Consider the following 16,698-nt stretch of genomic DNA (forward strand, 5'->3'; position numbering starts at 1 on the left):
ATAGGGTCGGCTCCGAGGCCGCAGAGCTGCTTCCTGCGGGAACGATTGAGCCCTGCGGACCCGAGGTCAACAGAAGGCGACAGCAGGGAAGCACAGCGGCCACAGAGATGTCTCCGTGCACAGCAACTCCGGCTTCCCCTTTTCTTTCTCAAACATCCCTTTCCTCTGGGGCAGGCCCCAAACCGGCTCCGCCGCCCACCCTCGGTTGCCCGGGAAGCGGCTACCACGAGGCCGCGAGTCGGCAGCGAGTGCACGCACCTCCCGCTCCCGGCAGCAGCGGCGGCGGCGGTGCGCCTGCGCACAGGCCGAGTCACGCGCGGTGCGGCGCGCCGCGGGGGCGGGTCGGCGCCCGGGGTGGGGGCTGTCATTCGCTGCGCTGGTCGCCGCCCTCAGCTGCGCCGGGCGGTTCCGGGTTCTCCCTCTCCCGCGCTTCAGACCACCATGGTGCTGGAGTCGGTGGTCGCGGACTTGCTGAACCGCTTCCTGGGGGACTATGTGGAGAACCTGAACAAGTCCCAGCTGAAGCTGGGGATCTGGGGCGGTAAGCAAGAGGGCGTGGCCGCGGGCTGTCTGGGGTTGTCGGCGCTGGCCGAGGGGCCCACTCCGCGGGCTGCTCCTTTCCTGGCTCCAGCCCGGGCCGTACTCCCTTCGCCGCCCGCGACTCCGCCTCCGGGGAGGGCGCTGGGCTGGGCCCCCTCCCTGGGCCGCAGGTGCGGGGCGTGGGGACGTCTGCGCTGGCCTCCGCCGCCACGGGGTGTCCGCCCGGGCTGCCAGGATTCCCAGGTTTCGCGACCCTGAGGTCGAAGCCCTTGCCCCGTCCCACCTGCTCACCCTGGGCGGCCTCTCCCTGCCCTCAGCCTGGCCCCTCTGGCCCCGAAGCATAAAGAACCCCTCCCTGCATCTCGCGTGGAGCGAGGATGGCTGCGTGGCCTCACACGTTCAAAGTGGCACCAAGGAAGAAGAAAAAAGAAATTGTGTTTTGCAGTGATCTTTTTGGCAGTTGATAGCGAGCGGGAGCTGGCTTCTCTTTAAGATTGCAGGGTTTGGGAAAGGATCGGCAGGCAGGGGAGGATCATTACGAAAGGCTTGTCGGTAGGGATTCAAACTCATAATACTTCTGAGCTTCTGAGAAAGTGACAGCTTCCCTTAATATTGCTTATTCTCTCAATAGGAAGAGGAATTTCAATTTTGTTTTGGAGCGATAGAGAGAAATTCAGGCCACGAACAGCATCATCATTAGGTGCTGCTTGGTTGCACGCCGAAGAATTTACACCAATGCTTCTACCCTAGGGGTTGTGTATAGAAGTAGATTGTAGTGTGCTTCTCCATTCTTCAAAAAGATTAATTATTTGCACCATTTACATGTTAAGCTTTGGGGACACTGGGGATACCTTTGCATTCTGCAGAAGACTTTTGGGCATTTTGTCAGCTTTGGAGGGAAATCTAAAGAACTACTCAAGTGGATGGAACTGCTTTTAATTCAGTCAACAAGTAGTCCTAGCCCCATCTGTCCTATACAGTAGCCACTATAGGAGCACTTGCAGCCTAGTTAGTTAGTGCAAATTGAGGTGTGCTAGAAGTATAAAGTACACACTGAGTTTTGAAAATACTTAGTAGGAGAAAGAGTGTAATATCTCAACAATTTTTATGTTGATTACATGGTGAAATAATAATATTTGAATACATTGGGTTAAATAAAATATATCATTAAAATTCATTCCCCTGTTTCTTTTTACTTTTTAAAAAAATCTGATTCCTAAAATTTATAATTACATATATGGACCATACATACATATATATATAGAGAGAGAGAGAGAGAGAGAGAGAGAGAGAGAGAGAGAGAGAGAGAGAGCGTGCAATTGTGCTGCCCTGAATTACGGAGGAGCCTGCTTTTAGTAGTTTACTGATCTTTTTATTGGTTCTGTGTGGTTTGCCCAGCAATAACATACTTTATTTACATGCCCTCCCCTCACACTTAGTGCAAGAGAAAGAGAAGTAAAGGAGACATTTAAGGAATTAAATGGCCAGTGCCTTCTGCAGGGATCAAGTGTTTCTTCAGGCTACTGTCTAATAATAACAAATTATTTCTTGTAGTTTGTAAACACTATTTGAAATCTGAAAAGGCTCTGGGCTAGCATTTAGGAAAAACCTGGGTTTGAGGTTGGTGTGTTCGACAATCCATTTACCTCACTGGTCCTTAATTTCTTCATCTTAATTTCACCTTTAATAGAAAAAAAATACCAGAAAATATAATATTCCTATGTAATCACTAAGAATTGCTTACCCAAGTTAAAACGTTTTGCCCTATTTATCTCAGATTTTTAAAAATTAAAGTTTATGGATACATTCGAAGATTCCTTCCCTCCCATATCTTATTTTCCTTTTTCTTTTTCTTTAAGACTTAGGGGTTGGACTAGGTAACACCTAAGGGTCCTTCCAGTGCCAATACTCTGTGATTCTAATTGTAAACATACTGTGAAATTGTGAAGTATACTGCCTGAGGCTTTTGAATTTTTTCATGTTAGAAATTAAAATGCCATAATAATAATTTTACATCATTCTTCCCCTCTTTTTTGGTGAAGTGTAGGAAAGGAAACTTTCTTTTCTTACAATTTATTTTGTTTTTTTACAATAAGGTATTCTGCCCATGGCCAACATCAACTTTATAACAGGCCAGAGCAAATAAACCCATTTCTTTTAGGAAATGCCTCCAGTGGAAGTCCAATCAGGTTTATTAGCCCATAGCTGTGCGTCTGTAAAGTTTTGCTGCCTTTTATTTTTGTGATAGTCATAAAGGAGGGAATAAGTCATGAGCTTTTATAGTTATTGCTCAAATATTTTCTTTGTAACCCTAATTCCCTCATTAAAATAGAAAGGCAAAATGTGAGTTGACTATTTCTTTTTTTTTTTTGGTACGCGGGCCTCTCACCGTTGTGGCCTCTCCCGCCGCGGAGAGCAGGCTCAGCGGCCATGGCTCACGGGCCTAGCCGCTCCGCGGCATGTGGGATCTTCCTGGACCGGGGCACGAACCCGTGTCCCCCGCATCGGCAGGCGGACTCTCAACCACTGTGCCACCAGAGAAGCCCCGAGTTGACTATTTCTGTGTTTGGAAGAAATTTATCTTAAACTTTTTATAGTAAACAAGTGGGATTATTAAGTTATTTAAGAAAACAGCTGATATTTGTGACATCTATGACGGTGACAAGTTTTATAAAGAATTTAAAATTTTATATGACCTTACTTGAAAACTATTTGCTTTAGCAGATAAGGTTTATGAGTCATAGAGTTTGGCTTTTTCAGGTTTTTTTTCTTGTTAAATTTTCATATCTTGAGGAGGGGAATACTTCAACCTGCAAAAATTTCACACAGCTGATCTTACTATTCTTTCCAAACAAGGGATAAATGGATACTTTTTTGCCTAGCCTATGACAGTGGTTTTCAAGCAGGAATGAGTTTGCCCCTAAGAGGATATTTGGTTATGTCTGAGACACTTTTGATTGTCACGTAGTGGGGAGAGGTGTGCTTGTGGTATCTGGTGGGCGAACTCCTGAATGCTGTTACATTCTACAGTGCACAGGACAGCTCCCCACAGAAAGGAATTACCAGCCCAAAATGTTTGTTGAGAAACCCTAGTCGAAGGGGAATATTGAGATTGTATTCTGCATTTATAGGAGACCTTCTGGTGCTGAACAGGTTGTAGTAGGAAGTAAAAAAGGACTTAGAGGAATTATATGCTTCATGAAATTTATAACTTAAGAGAGAAACAGAAGTCTTAAGAAGTGACTTGGTATCATGTCAGTAAAAATGCATAGTCTTTGCTTGGATGATATCAGGAAGTTTTAGAAATCAAAATGGGTTGACATAAGTTGAAAAACGTGCTGTGCATATATTCATATATATATATATAGGCATTCACAATGAAATCCACAATAAACAAAAAATTACAGAGTGAGAAGGATGGGGCAAATTATTGGAATGTCTAGAATCAGGAAGTATACTGTCGATATTGCCTTAAATTGGAGAAGAAAAATAAAGAAAACTTTATCATTTTTCTTGTTTTTATTCTTTTAAAGATTTTTTTTAATGCCAAGAAATTCCTATGTATTTTTATTTATTTTTTTTATTTGCGGTACGCAGGCCTCTCACTGTTGTGGCCTCTCACTGTTGTGGCCTCTCCCATTGCGGAGCACAGGCTGTGGACTCGCAGGCTCAGCGGCCATGGCTCACGGGCCCAGCCGCTCCGCGGCATGTGGGATCTTCCCGGACCGGGGCACGAACCCGTGTCCCCTGCATCGGCAGGCGGACTCTCAACCTCTGTGCCACCAGGGAAGCCCTCCTATGTATTTTTAAAAGTGATTTAAGCATAATGATTTTTTAAAAATTCTTGCTGTTGTAGAAAAATGAAAAATTATTTACTAGCTGTGGGACATGGGAGAAAAATTTTAATTCTTTAAGCCTCAGTTTCCTTATCCCCCTTTTAAAATGGGGAAATAACATTCTGTGTTTGTAAAATAAGTCATGTGAAAATTCTTTGTAATTATAATTGTTAAATGGTTAATACTGACAGGAGTAGTGACGATACACAAACCTAGCCAAGTGTTGGAAACCAGCCTGCTTGTTTTATTTTACAGGCATACCTTGGAGATTTTGTGGGTTTGGTTCCAGACCACTGCAATAAAGTGAATATCAAAATAAAGCAAGTCACATGAATTTTCTGGTTTCCTAGTGCATATTAAAGTTAATGTTTATACTGTACTATAGTCTCTTTAGTGTACAAGAGCATTATGTCTAAAAATATGTACATACCTAATTAAAAAATACTTTATTGCTAAAAAATGCTAACCATCATCTGAGGCTTTGATGAGTCGTGATCTTTTTGCAATAGGAACATCAAAGATCACTGATCACCATAATAAATATAATAATAATGAAAAAGTTTGAAATATTGCAAGAATTACCAAAATGTGACACAGAGACGTGAAGTGAGCAATTGCTGTTGGAAAAATGGCACCAATAGACTTGCTTGACAGGGTTGCCACAAACCTTTAATTTGTAAAAAACAGTACGTGTGAAGCTCAGTGAAGTGCAGTAAAATGAGGCATGCCTGTATTTTCCTAAGTATATTTCTTCCAGGGTTTTCACATTCTGCAGTGTGATAATTTTGTGTAGAGTTAACAGCACGTGTCTAAACACCACATATCTAAAAATATCTTATTTTCCAAAATTTGTTCTTTAAAGAAAAAAAAAACTATTTGCATACGAGTTTACACTTACAGTACTTATACTATCTGCCAGTTATTTTGTCAGTCAGATTTTCAGAGGTTCAGAAAAATGCCTGGTGGGCATGTTGCTGCCTATGCAGGTCAGAAGGTTTATCTAGATTTTTGTTCTCCACAGACTGGTACCAGGAGATAAATTGCACCGCTCTTAGCTATTTTTGGAGTGTCCAGGATTTAATTGTTTTAAGAGTAACATATATTTGAAAAGGTATGTTGAAACATCAGATCTTTTGCAATTCAGTTTAAGTAGGATTGTTGCAATGTAGAACCTTTGTCAGTTTGATTTTTCAAAGTCATTTACTGTGAAAAGTCATCAGAAGATGTCCGTTCAGAATTCTGCTGCTCTCACTTCCATTTGACAGGTAGAATATACATAGAGGCTGTGATGTGTTGGGTGCAAGAGTTGCCTATGGTGACCTGCTGCCCACCAGTAGGATTAGGAGCCAGGTGGAGTGCCTTCAGAGTTTGTAGCTCTGCAAACCAGGCTGAGCCCATGCTTATTACCCTATTGTCCTACACTCCACCCCTGACACTTCTCCATCAGCTGCCAGATGTTGTCGGAGCAACAGGATAAGGAAGGAGGAAACCTGGGATCTAATTACGTATCCAGTACTGCCTGGTTCATTGGCTTTTGGCAGTCACTGACCAGTGACCACTAGCTTCTTATCTGTAAATGAGGTGAGACAAGGTCATTTCTTCTCGCTTTGAACTTCTGTGACTTGAATAAGGCCAGAGCAGTGTGAGCTCCTTCATTAAGTTGTAGTGCCACTTGCTCTGCATTCATGGTGAGAAATGGTAGTCAGATCATGTTTCTTTCCTTTCTGTTCTTCACTCGGTACCAGTGAGCAGGGAGCCACAGTCATGAAATACGACAAGAAAAATAAAGTTTCAGCCTCATGCTGATTATTTGAGAATCCAAATGTATATATATAGTCTTAACAGGTAGTCAAAGGGCAGCTTGAGAATGCAAGAAAAAACAGGCCTCTTTGCTTCTTTTTACCTTGATCCATAAAACATAGCAGTATCTAAGTGTTTCTAAACCTGTTGAGGAATTTTTTTTTATTCCTTTCCACCCAGCCAGCACTTGGTGTAGTGAAAGCCACATTTCTTATTAGCTTGTCCTATAGTATGTAAAATGAACAACAAAAAGTTCAATATTATAATGTACTTAGGCTTAGTTATCATTATTTAAAACAACACTTTAAAATTTTATTGAAAACAACTTTCCACATACTTGAATAGTATCATAAATGAAAACTTCACCTCTTTTCTACAAATAGAGCTGGAAGGTGGTACTTGGGTAACCATTCTGCTAGGAGGCTCTGCCATACTACTCATTCTTATGAAAGCCCTGAAATGTACTTGAAAAGGAGAAAGTTCAGTGGTGACATGGCAGCTTTCCACCTTTCTTTGCCAAAACTTCCTGTTTCAATAGGGAAATGGAAGAGTGAGAGTCAGTTGTTTCTTCTCCTTCCCTTAGCTTCCCCTCCCAAGATAAAGTTACTGTGAACTACTATTAAAATGAGTCTGGATGGGTTAATTTGGGTTAAATATTGAGTGATCCAAAAGGTTTGTTCGTTTTTTTCTGTAAGATGGCTCTAGTAGCACTTAGTTCTTTAACTTCATTCGAAAACATTTTGTTAGATTGTATGTGACAGCTCTCACATCAGCATGCATTTAAAAAAAGAGTTTTCAAAATTGGTGAATTTTTGTGTAGCCGTTTTAATATTGAAGATGGAAGAAAAAAGCAGCATTTTTGGCATATTATGCTTTATTATTTCAAGAAAGGTAAAAACGAAACTGAAATGCACAAGAAGTTGTGCAGTGTATGGAGAAGGTGCTGTGACTGATCGAACGTGTCAAAAGTGGTGTGCGAAGTTTTGTTCTGGAGATTTCTCCCTGGACGATGCTCCATAGTCTGGTAGACCAGTTGAAGTTGATAGCGATCAAATCGAAACAATAATTGAGAACGTCCAACGTTATACTGCACAGGAGATAGCCAACATACTCAGAATATCCAAATCAAGCGTTGAAAATCATTTACACCAGCTTGGTTATGTGAATCGCTTTGATATTTGGGTTCCACCTAAGTTAAGTGAAAAAAACCTTCTTGACCATATTTCTGTGTGCGATTCTCTTCTGAAACGTAATGAAAGCGTTCCGTTTTTAAAACAAATTGTGACGTGCGATGAAAAGTGGATACTGTATAGTAATATGGAACTGAAGAGATCGTGGGGCAAGCGAAATGAACCACCACCAATCACACCAGAGGCCGGTCTTTGTCCAAAGAAGGTGATGTTGTGTAATGGTGGGATTGGAAGAAGTCCTCTATTATGAGCTCCTTCTGGAAAACCAAACGGTTAATTTCAACAAGTATTGCTCCCAATTAGACCAACTGAAAGCAGCACTCGACAAAAAGCGTCCAGAATTAGTTAACAGAAAAAGCATAATCTTCCATCAGGATAACCATTTACTACATTGACACAGTAGTCTTAGGCCAGTCACTTTAGCTCTCCAAGCCCCAGTTTCTTTCCGTGTCCTGCCTCCTTCGCCAGGAGGCTGTGAGGATCAAGTAATGTAATAGCTCTGAAAGTGTTTTCTAAAATAGAAAGGTTTATGTTCTTATTGTATTCATTCCTATTTCAGTACAATATGCATTCTAATTAATTGAGTCAAGACTTATTGAGTACCTACTATGAGGAGAATCAATAAGGAGTTTATGATCAGATTGGGGATTTAAATAGTTAAGTGTTAAGTGCCATAAGACAGGTGTAGTGAAACGTCTGTGAAAGTTCAGATAGGTTATTTCTGACTGGAGGTATTTAACATTAGCACTATATTTCTTGCATTTATTTTGTAGGTCATTTTGTGTTTTAAAAGCCATTCTTCGACTGAGGTGGGCTTGTTCCAAATTATGCCAGTACCATTTGATTCTTATTCATAAATACACTAACCTTGTTATTTTCTGTAATTTAGCAACCATTTCTTTTTCTATTGAACTTTTCTGAGATGGCTCCAACTCTGCTTGCCTTGGTTTTATTTGCTAATTTAATGGATTTACTTTCATTCCCCTCTTCTGGTTCATTTGTAAAGATTATTAGATAAATTTTGATCCAGGATTTACTTTTGTAAGATACTTCTTAAAATATCCTGCAAGATTAGCTTTGAAACTGTATATGTGACTCTAGTCAGATATGCTCATCCAAAATGTTTCTGTTTATTTATGAGTATCATACAGGGTTAAAAATTAGAAATTTTGTCTTCTGAAGCCAGACTACACTTATTGCTTGCTGTCATCCTTTAGGGTTGCCAATCCATCATAGAAGGAAATCATTTCGCAGAATTTCTCTACTTGTCTCTCACCTTGGTTTCTTTAGAAATTCATGGGATTAGGGACACTTGATTGTGGGATTGGCGTTAGTGCCTTCCTTGCTGGCAGAGTTAAGTCTATCCATCTCCAATGATTAGTCATTCTCCCCTCGCCTTTTTTGTTTTGGTTATTGTTAAAAGATTAGACACATATTTACCCTTCCTCTAGGTTTTCAGGAACTTCCTATGGCCTCTGTGTGTTCTTAGCCCAGGGTGATCTGATTACAGTTATTCAAGTTATTTGCATGTGTATAGAATTATGTTATCTTGAATAGAAATGGAAAGCTAAATCTTAACTTTTTCCTTAGTATTGAGTTAAATATAAGACGGTTGATATTTAGGAGGGAGTCTGCTTTCTGTATCTGCAGAAAAGCGTGCATTTTAGTGGAAGAGTACTTCTTAGCACAGTGCCTTACTTAGATAAGGCATGCATCTACTGGTTGAATGAATGAATGCACTTTTACCCTGGTGCAGAAATACACTGCTGTTCCTCCCCTTTTCTTTGTGTTAGGACTAGTGGCTCCTCCTTCAGTGCGAATAATTCATAGACTGTATCATTCTTATTTCATTGTTATATTTACTGTTTGTTAGGTAACATTCACATTTTTCAGAGAGGAAGTATGCATTTGTTTGCTGGACTCTAAGTAGTAGAAATAGATCTTTTTTATGTGTCTGTAGAGACGGTAAATAGTAAATATAGAAAGAATTTGTATAAAATATATTGAGGTCATATTGACATTAGAATTTACCTTGTTTTGTTCCCCATTTCATATTACAATTTGTATAATAGTTTTTAACATTAAAGTAATACATGTTTATTGTAAAAACTAGAAAATACTGAAGAACATTAATAAAAAGTCCTTAATTCTACCTCCTAGCAATAATTGCCATTACCGTTTTTTATCTGCCTTTCTAAATATACTTGTTTAGCTCTGTTAGCCATATTGGTAGTTTTCAGTATTTCACATGTTAAATACCATCTATTACTTCATTAAAGAGTGAGAATGTCACTGCAGTAGAAAGTGTGCTTTTTATGAGGGCGCTTATTATGTTAGTGCCTTAATAATTATTAGAAAATGCCTCATATCTACTGCAGGTTACTTGTGAGCACTCCTGGTGACCCTTGACCCACTAGTTGAAAATTAATGGGTAAGACAATCAAAATTCATGAGCAAGTTTACAAGTCTCCATATGGTCTTAGATCGTGTTAAATTGGTTTGGATTCCTTCAAATATGCACTAGCTTCTGTGCAGATCAATTCTTTTGGCCTGAGTAGAATTCCCACTTGTAATTTTTTGTAATTCGCCATCCGACAGAATTAAACCCAGGAATATTTTTCCACTTTATATAATTTTTATACATATAATGCGTTTTAAGGATTTTTTCCCAATTCTCGAACATGTCAGTTTTCCATGACTACTGTATTATCCCTATATTTGATCAGTGATGACATCTTGTCAGTTCTGCCTCCAGAGTAACTTGTTGTTGGTGGTGTTGTATTGGTTTTTATTTTTACTTCTTTTTTTAAAAAAATTATTTATTTTTTTTATACCACAGGTTCTTATTAGTTATCTATTTTATACATACTAGTGTATATATGTCAATCCCAATCTCCCAGTTCCTCCCACCACCACCACCACCTTGGGGTCTGTACGTTTGTTCTCTACATCTGTGTCTCTATTTCTGCCTTGTAAACTGGTTCATCTGTACCATTTTTCTAGATTCCACATATATGTGTTAGTATACGATATTTGTTTTTCTCTTTCTGACTTACTTCACTCTGTTTGACAGTCTCTAGATCCATCCACGTCTCAACAAATGACCCAGTTTCGTTCCTTTTAATGGCTCAGTAATATTCCATTGTATATATGTACCACATTTTCTTTATCCATTCGTCTGTCGATGGGCATTTAGGTTGCTTCCATGTCCTAGCTATTGTAAATAGTGCTGCAATGAACGTTGGGGTGCATGTATCCTTTCGAATTATGGTTTTCCCTGGTATATGCCCAGGAGGGGGATTGCTGGACCATATGGTAGCTCTGTTTTTAGTTTTTAAAGGAACCTCCATACTGTTCTCCATAGTGGCTGTATCAATTTACATTCCCACCAATGGGATAAAAGGGTTCCCTTTTTTCCACTGCCTCTCCAGCATTTGTTGTTTGTAGACTTTTTGATGATGGCCATTCTGACCGTGTGAGGTGATACCTCATTGTAGTTTTGATTTGCATTTCTCTAATAATTGGTGATGTTGAGCATCCTTTCATGTGTTTGTTGGCACTCTGTATATCTTCTTTGGAGAAATGTCTGTTTAGGTCTTCTGCCCATTTTTTGATTGGGTGGTTTGTTTTTTTAATATTGAACTGCATGAGCTGTGTATATATTTTGGAGATTAATCCATTGTCGATTCATTTGCAAATATTTTTTCCCATTCTGAGGGTTGCTTTTTCTGTTTATAGTTTCCTTTGCTGTGAAAAAGCTTTTAAGCTTCATTAGGTCCCATTTGTTTATTTTTATTTCCATTACTCTAGGAGGTGGATCAAAAAAGATCTTGCTGTGATTTATGTCAAAGAGTGTTCTTCCTATGTTTTCCTGTAAGGGTTTTATAGTGTCCGGTCTTACATTTAGGTCTGTAATCCATTTTGAGTTTATTTTTGTATATGGTTTTAGGGAGTGTTCCAATTTCATTCAATCACATGTAGCTGTCCAGTTTTCCCAGCACCACTTATTGAAGAGACTGTTTTTTCTCCATTGTATATCCTTGCCGCCTTTATCATAGATTAGTTGACCATAGGTGTGTGGGATTATCTCTGGGCTTTCTCTCCTGTTCCATGGATCTATATTTCTGTTTTTGTGCCAGTACCATATTGTCTTGATTACTGTAGCTATGTAGTATAGTCTGAAGTCAGGGAGTCTGAGTCTTCCAGCTCTGTTTTTTACCCTCCAGATTGCTTTGGCTATTCGGGCTCTTTTGTGTCTCCATACAAATTTAAGATTTTTTGTTCTAGTTCTATAGAAAATGCCATTGGTAATTTGATAGGGATTGCATTAAATCTGTAGATTGCTTGGGGTCGTATAGTCATTTTCACAATATTGATTCTTCCAATCCAAGAACATGGTATATCTCTCCATCTGTTTGTGTCATCTTTGATTTCTTTCATCAGTGTCTTACTTTTCTGAGTATAGGTCTTTTACCTCCTTAGGTAGATTTATTCCTAGGTATTTTATTTTTTTGTTGCAGTGGTGAATAGGATTGTTTCCTTAATTTCTCTTTCTGATATTTTGTTGTTAGTGTATAGGCATGCAAGAGATTTCTATGCATTAATTTTTTATCCAGCAACTTTACCAAATTCATTGATTAGCTCTAGTAGTTTTCTGGTGGCATCTTTAGAATTATCTATGTATAGTATCATGTCATCTGCAAACAGTGACGGTTTTACTTCTTCTTTTCTGATTTGGATTCCTTTTATTTCTTTTTCTTCTCTGATTGCCGTGGCTAGGACTGCCAAAACTATGCTGAATAATAGTGGCGAGAGTGGACATCCTTGTCTTGTTCCTGATCTTAGAGGAAATGCTTTCAGTTTTTCACAATTGAGAATGATGTTTGCTGTGGGCTTGTCATATATGGCCTTTATTACGTTGAGGTAGGTTCTCTCTATGCCCACTTTCTGGAGAGTTTTTATCATAAATGGGTGTTGAATTTTGTCAGAAGCTTTTTCTGCATCTATAGAGATGATCATATGGTTTTTACTCCTTCAGTTTGTTAATATGGTGTATCACATTGATTGATTTGCATATATTGAAGAATCCTTGCATCCCTGGGATAAATCCCACTTGATCATGGTCTATGATCCTTTTTTTTTGCGGTACGCGGGCCTCTCACTCTTGTGGCCTCTCCCGTTGCAGATCACAGGCTCCAGACACTCAGGCTCAGTGGCCATGGCTCACGGGCCCAGCCGCTCCATGGCATGTGGGATCTTCCCGGACCGGGGCACGAACCCGTGTCCCCTGCATCAGCAGGTGGACTCTCAACCACTGCGCCACCAGGGAAGCCCTATGATCCTTTTAATGTGTTGTTGGATTCTGTTTGCCAGTATTTTGTTGGGAATTTTTGTATCTATATTCATCAGTGATATTGGTCTGTAGTTTTCTTTTTTTGTAGTATCTTTGTCTGGTTTTGGTATCAGGGTGATGGTGACCTCGTAGAATGAGTTTGGGAGTTTTCCTTCCTCTGCAATGTTTTGGAAGAGTTTGAGAAGGATGGGTGTTACTCTTCTCTAAATGTTTGATAGAATTCACCTGTGAAGCCATCTGGTCCTGGACTTTTGTTTGTTGGAAGATTTTTAATCACAGTTTCAATTTCATTACTTGTGATTGGTCTGTTCATATTTTCTGTTTCTTCCTGGTTCAGTCTTGGAAGGTTATACCTTCCTAAGAATTTGTCCATTTCTTCCAGGTTGTCCATTTTATTGGCATAGAGTTGCTTGTAGTAGTCTCTTATGACACTGTATTTCTGTAGTGTTCTTTGTAACTTCTTTTTCATTTCTAATTTTATTGATTTGAGTCCTCTCCCTCTTTTTCTTGATGAGTCTGGTAAAAGATTTATCAATTTTGTTTATCTACTCACAGAACCAGCTTTTCGTTTTATTGATCTTTGTTATTGTTTTCTTTGTTTCTATTTCATTTATTTCTGCTCTGATCTTTATGATTTCTTTCCTTCTGCTAATTTTGGGTTTTTATTATTCTTCTTTCTCTCGTTCCTTTAGGTGTAAGATTAGATTGTTTGAGATTTTTGTTGTTTCTTGAGGTAGGATTTTATTACTATAAACTTCCCTCTTAGAACTTCTTTTGCTGCATTCCATATGTTTTGGATTGTCGTGCTTTCATTGTAATTTGTCTCTAGGTGTTTTTTGATTTCCTCTTTGATTTCTTCCGTGATCTCATGGTTACTTAGTAATGTATTGTTTAGCATCCATGTGTTTGTGTTCTTTACGTTTTTTCCTGCTGTACTTGACTTTTAATCTCATAGTGTTGTGGTTGGAAAAGATGTTTGATATGATTTCAATTTTATTAAATTTACTGAGGCTTGCTTTGTGACCCAAGATGTGATCTATCCAGGAGAATGTTCTGTGTGCACTTGAGAAGTAAGTGTAATCTGCTGTTTTTGGATGGAATGTCCCATAAATATCAGTTAAGTCTATCTGGTCTGTTGTGTCATTTAAGGATCGTGTGTCCTGATTACTTTTCTGTCTGGGTGATCTGTCCATTGATGTAAGTGAGGTGTTAAAGTCCCCCACCATTATTGTGTTACTATCGACTTCCTCTTTTATAGCCGTTAGCAGTTGCCTTATGTATTGAGATGCTCCTATGTTGGGTGCATATATATTTATAACTGTTATATCTTCTTTTTGGATTGATCCCTTGATCATTATGTAGTGTCCTTCCTTGTCTCTTGTAACATTCTTTATTTTAAAGTCTATTTTATCTGATATGAGTATTGGTACTCCAGCTTTCTTTTGATTTACATTGGCATGGAAAATCTTTTTCCATCCCCTCACTTTCAGTCTGTATGTGTCTGTAGGTCTGAAGTGGGTCTCTTGTAGACAGCACATATATGGGTCTTGTTTTTGTATCCATTCAGCCAGCCTGTGTCTTTTGGTAGGAGCATTTAACCTATTCACATTTAAGGTAATTATCAATACGTATGTTCCTGTTGCCATTTTCTTAATTGTTTTGGGTTTGTTTTTGTAGGTCCTTTTCTTCTCTTGGGTTTCCCACTTAGAGAAGTTCCATTAGCATTTGTTGTAGAGCTGCTTTGGTGGTGCTGAATTCTCTTAGCTTTTGCTTGTTTGTAAAGCTTTTGATTTCTCTGTCGCATCTGAATGAGACCCTTGCCAGGTAGAGTAATCTTGGTTGTAGGTTCTTCTCTTTCAACACTTTAAATATATAGTACCATTCCATTCTGGCTTGTAGAGTTTCTGCTGAGAAATCAGCTGTTAACCTTATGGGAGTTCCCTTGTAAGTTATTTGTCATTTTTCCCTTGTTGCTTTTAATAATTTTTCTTTGTCTTTAATTTTTGTTAGTTTGATTAATATGTGTGTCAGCATGTTTCTCCTTGGGTTTATCCTGCCTGGGAGTCTCTGTGCTTCCTGGACTTGGGTTGCTATTTCGTTTCCTACGTTAGGGAAGTTTTCGACTTTAATCTTTTCAAATATTTTCTCAGGTCCTTTCTCTCTTCTCCATCTGGGACCCCTATAATGTGAATGTTGGTGCGTTTAATGTTGTCCCAGAGGTCTCTTAGGCTGTCATCATTTCTTTTCATTCTTTTTCTTTATTCTCTTCTGTGGCAGTGAATTCCACCATTCTGTCTTCTAGGTCACTTATCTGTTCTTCTGCCTCAGTTATTCTGCTGTTGATTCCTTCTAGTGTATTTTTCATTTCAGTTATTGTATTGTTTATCTCTGTTTGTTCTTTAATTCTTCTAAGTGTTTGTTCTTTAATTCTTCTAGGTCTTTGTTATTTCTTGCATCTTCTCGATCTTTGCCTCCATTCTTTTTCTGAGATTCTGGATCATCTTCACTATCATTATTCTGAATTCTTTTCCTGGAAGGTTGCCTATCTCCATTTCATTTAGTTGTTTTTCTGGGTTTTTTTTCTTGTTCCTTCATCTGGTACACAGTCCTCTGTCTTTTCATTTTGTCTGTCTTTCTGTGAATGTGGTTTTCGTTCCACAGGCTGCAGGACTGTAGTTCTTTTTGGTTCTGCTGTCTGCCCTGTGGTGGATGTGGCTATCTCCAACATAACTTTTTTTTTTTTTTTTTTGCGGTACGCGGGCCTCTCACTTCTGTGGCCTCTCCCACTGCGGAGCACAGGCTCCGGACGCGCAGGCCTAGCGGCCATGGCCCACGGGCTGCTCTGTGGCACGTGGGATCCTCCTGGACCGGGGCACGAACCCGCGTCCCCCGCATCGGCGGGTGGACCCCCAACCACTGCGCCACCGGGGAAGCCCCAACATAACTTTTTAATCTATCTCTTTGACTCTGAAGTTACTGCCTACTTCAGGTTTTAATTTTTCTGCAGTATATTGTAGACGCTTTCTTCCTATTATCATGCTGTAGTATTTTCTTCACGTTTGTGAGGCTTCTTACCTCTTACTTTCCTTTTGAAGTTTTTAAGTTTATCTTAGGAATTTACAATATGCTTATACAAAGGAAATGAACTTTATTACATGGCAATAACAGCTGTGATTATTTTAGTATCTAGTCTTGTAGTTGTTATCTGTGCATAGGAAGCATAATATGTTTTAAAAAATAAATGTGTCATGAGTGATTTAGAAAATGCATAACTGCATAATTTATACTTGTATTTAGTGTTGAAACTTTAGTTTTAGTAATCTTTAGAGAATTTAAGTGAAATGAAAACCTTTTTCTTTTGCTTAAGTTTTTATGTAAGTAAGAATACTTACATATTGTGTATCAACATGTAAGTGCAGTGTTTAAAATTTGAGTCATGTAATTGTGTTATTGTGGCTTTAGTTTTTTATAACTTAATATCTGAATAGACTTTTAAAAAATTGGACTAATAAAAGAATATTAGAACCATAAACAATAATTACTGGGAAAGTAGGATGTTTGAAGTTTTAAAAGATTAACACTGTGGTCTTGTAGAAAATATTCACTGACACCATGATTAAGGAAAGAATCCTGGATTACAGGATAATTGATCTGTTATAATAGTCACCTCTTTACTTCCTTCTTTTGAGATTTTGGCTTAATCATTAAAAATGATGGATACTTTCTTTGGTTCTAAAGTTCTTTAGTCTGAAAATCTTCAACTTTTTTCTTTTTTTTTTTTAACATCTTTATTAGAGTATAATTGCTTTACAATGGTGTGTTTCAACTTCTTTCTCATTAAATGTTAGCCTGATTAACTGGTTTGTAATTTGTTTTGCATTGGGCTAACCTAAAATATTTACAACTAATACTTCTTATAAGTAGCAACTCTTTTGTGCCAGTAGCTTCTTAAGTTCTTGAAGTTTGCTTTGCTCACTTA

The 16,698-nt window shown here is 38.8% G+C and overlaps 1 protein-coding gene across 2 annotated transcripts in view; it reads left to right on the plus strand.

The window, feature by feature from the left end:
* The first annotated feature begins 376 nt into the window (after positions 1 to 376).
* Positions 377 to 16,698, plus strand: part of VPS13C (vacuolar protein sorting 13 homolog C) — a 177,043-nt gene continuing 160,721 nt past the window's right edge. Inside the window, exon 1 of one of the 2 annotated variants that reach the window (XM_079913053.1) lies at positions 377 to 541. In XM_079913053.1, the coding sequence (XP_079769179.1) occupies positions 442 to 541 (100 nt within the window). In that variant the 5' untranslated portion in view covers positions 377 to 441. The remainder of the gene's footprint in view (positions 542 to 16,698) is intronic. The other variant, XM_079913054.1, reaches the window with a different exon arrangement.

Source organism: Stenella coeruleoalba (genome assembly GCF_951394435.1).
Source record: "Stenella coeruleoalba genome assembly, chromosome: 2".
NCBI classification, from domain to species: Eukaryota; Metazoa; Chordata; class Mammalia; order Artiodactyla; family Delphinidae; genus Stenella; species Stenella coeruleoalba.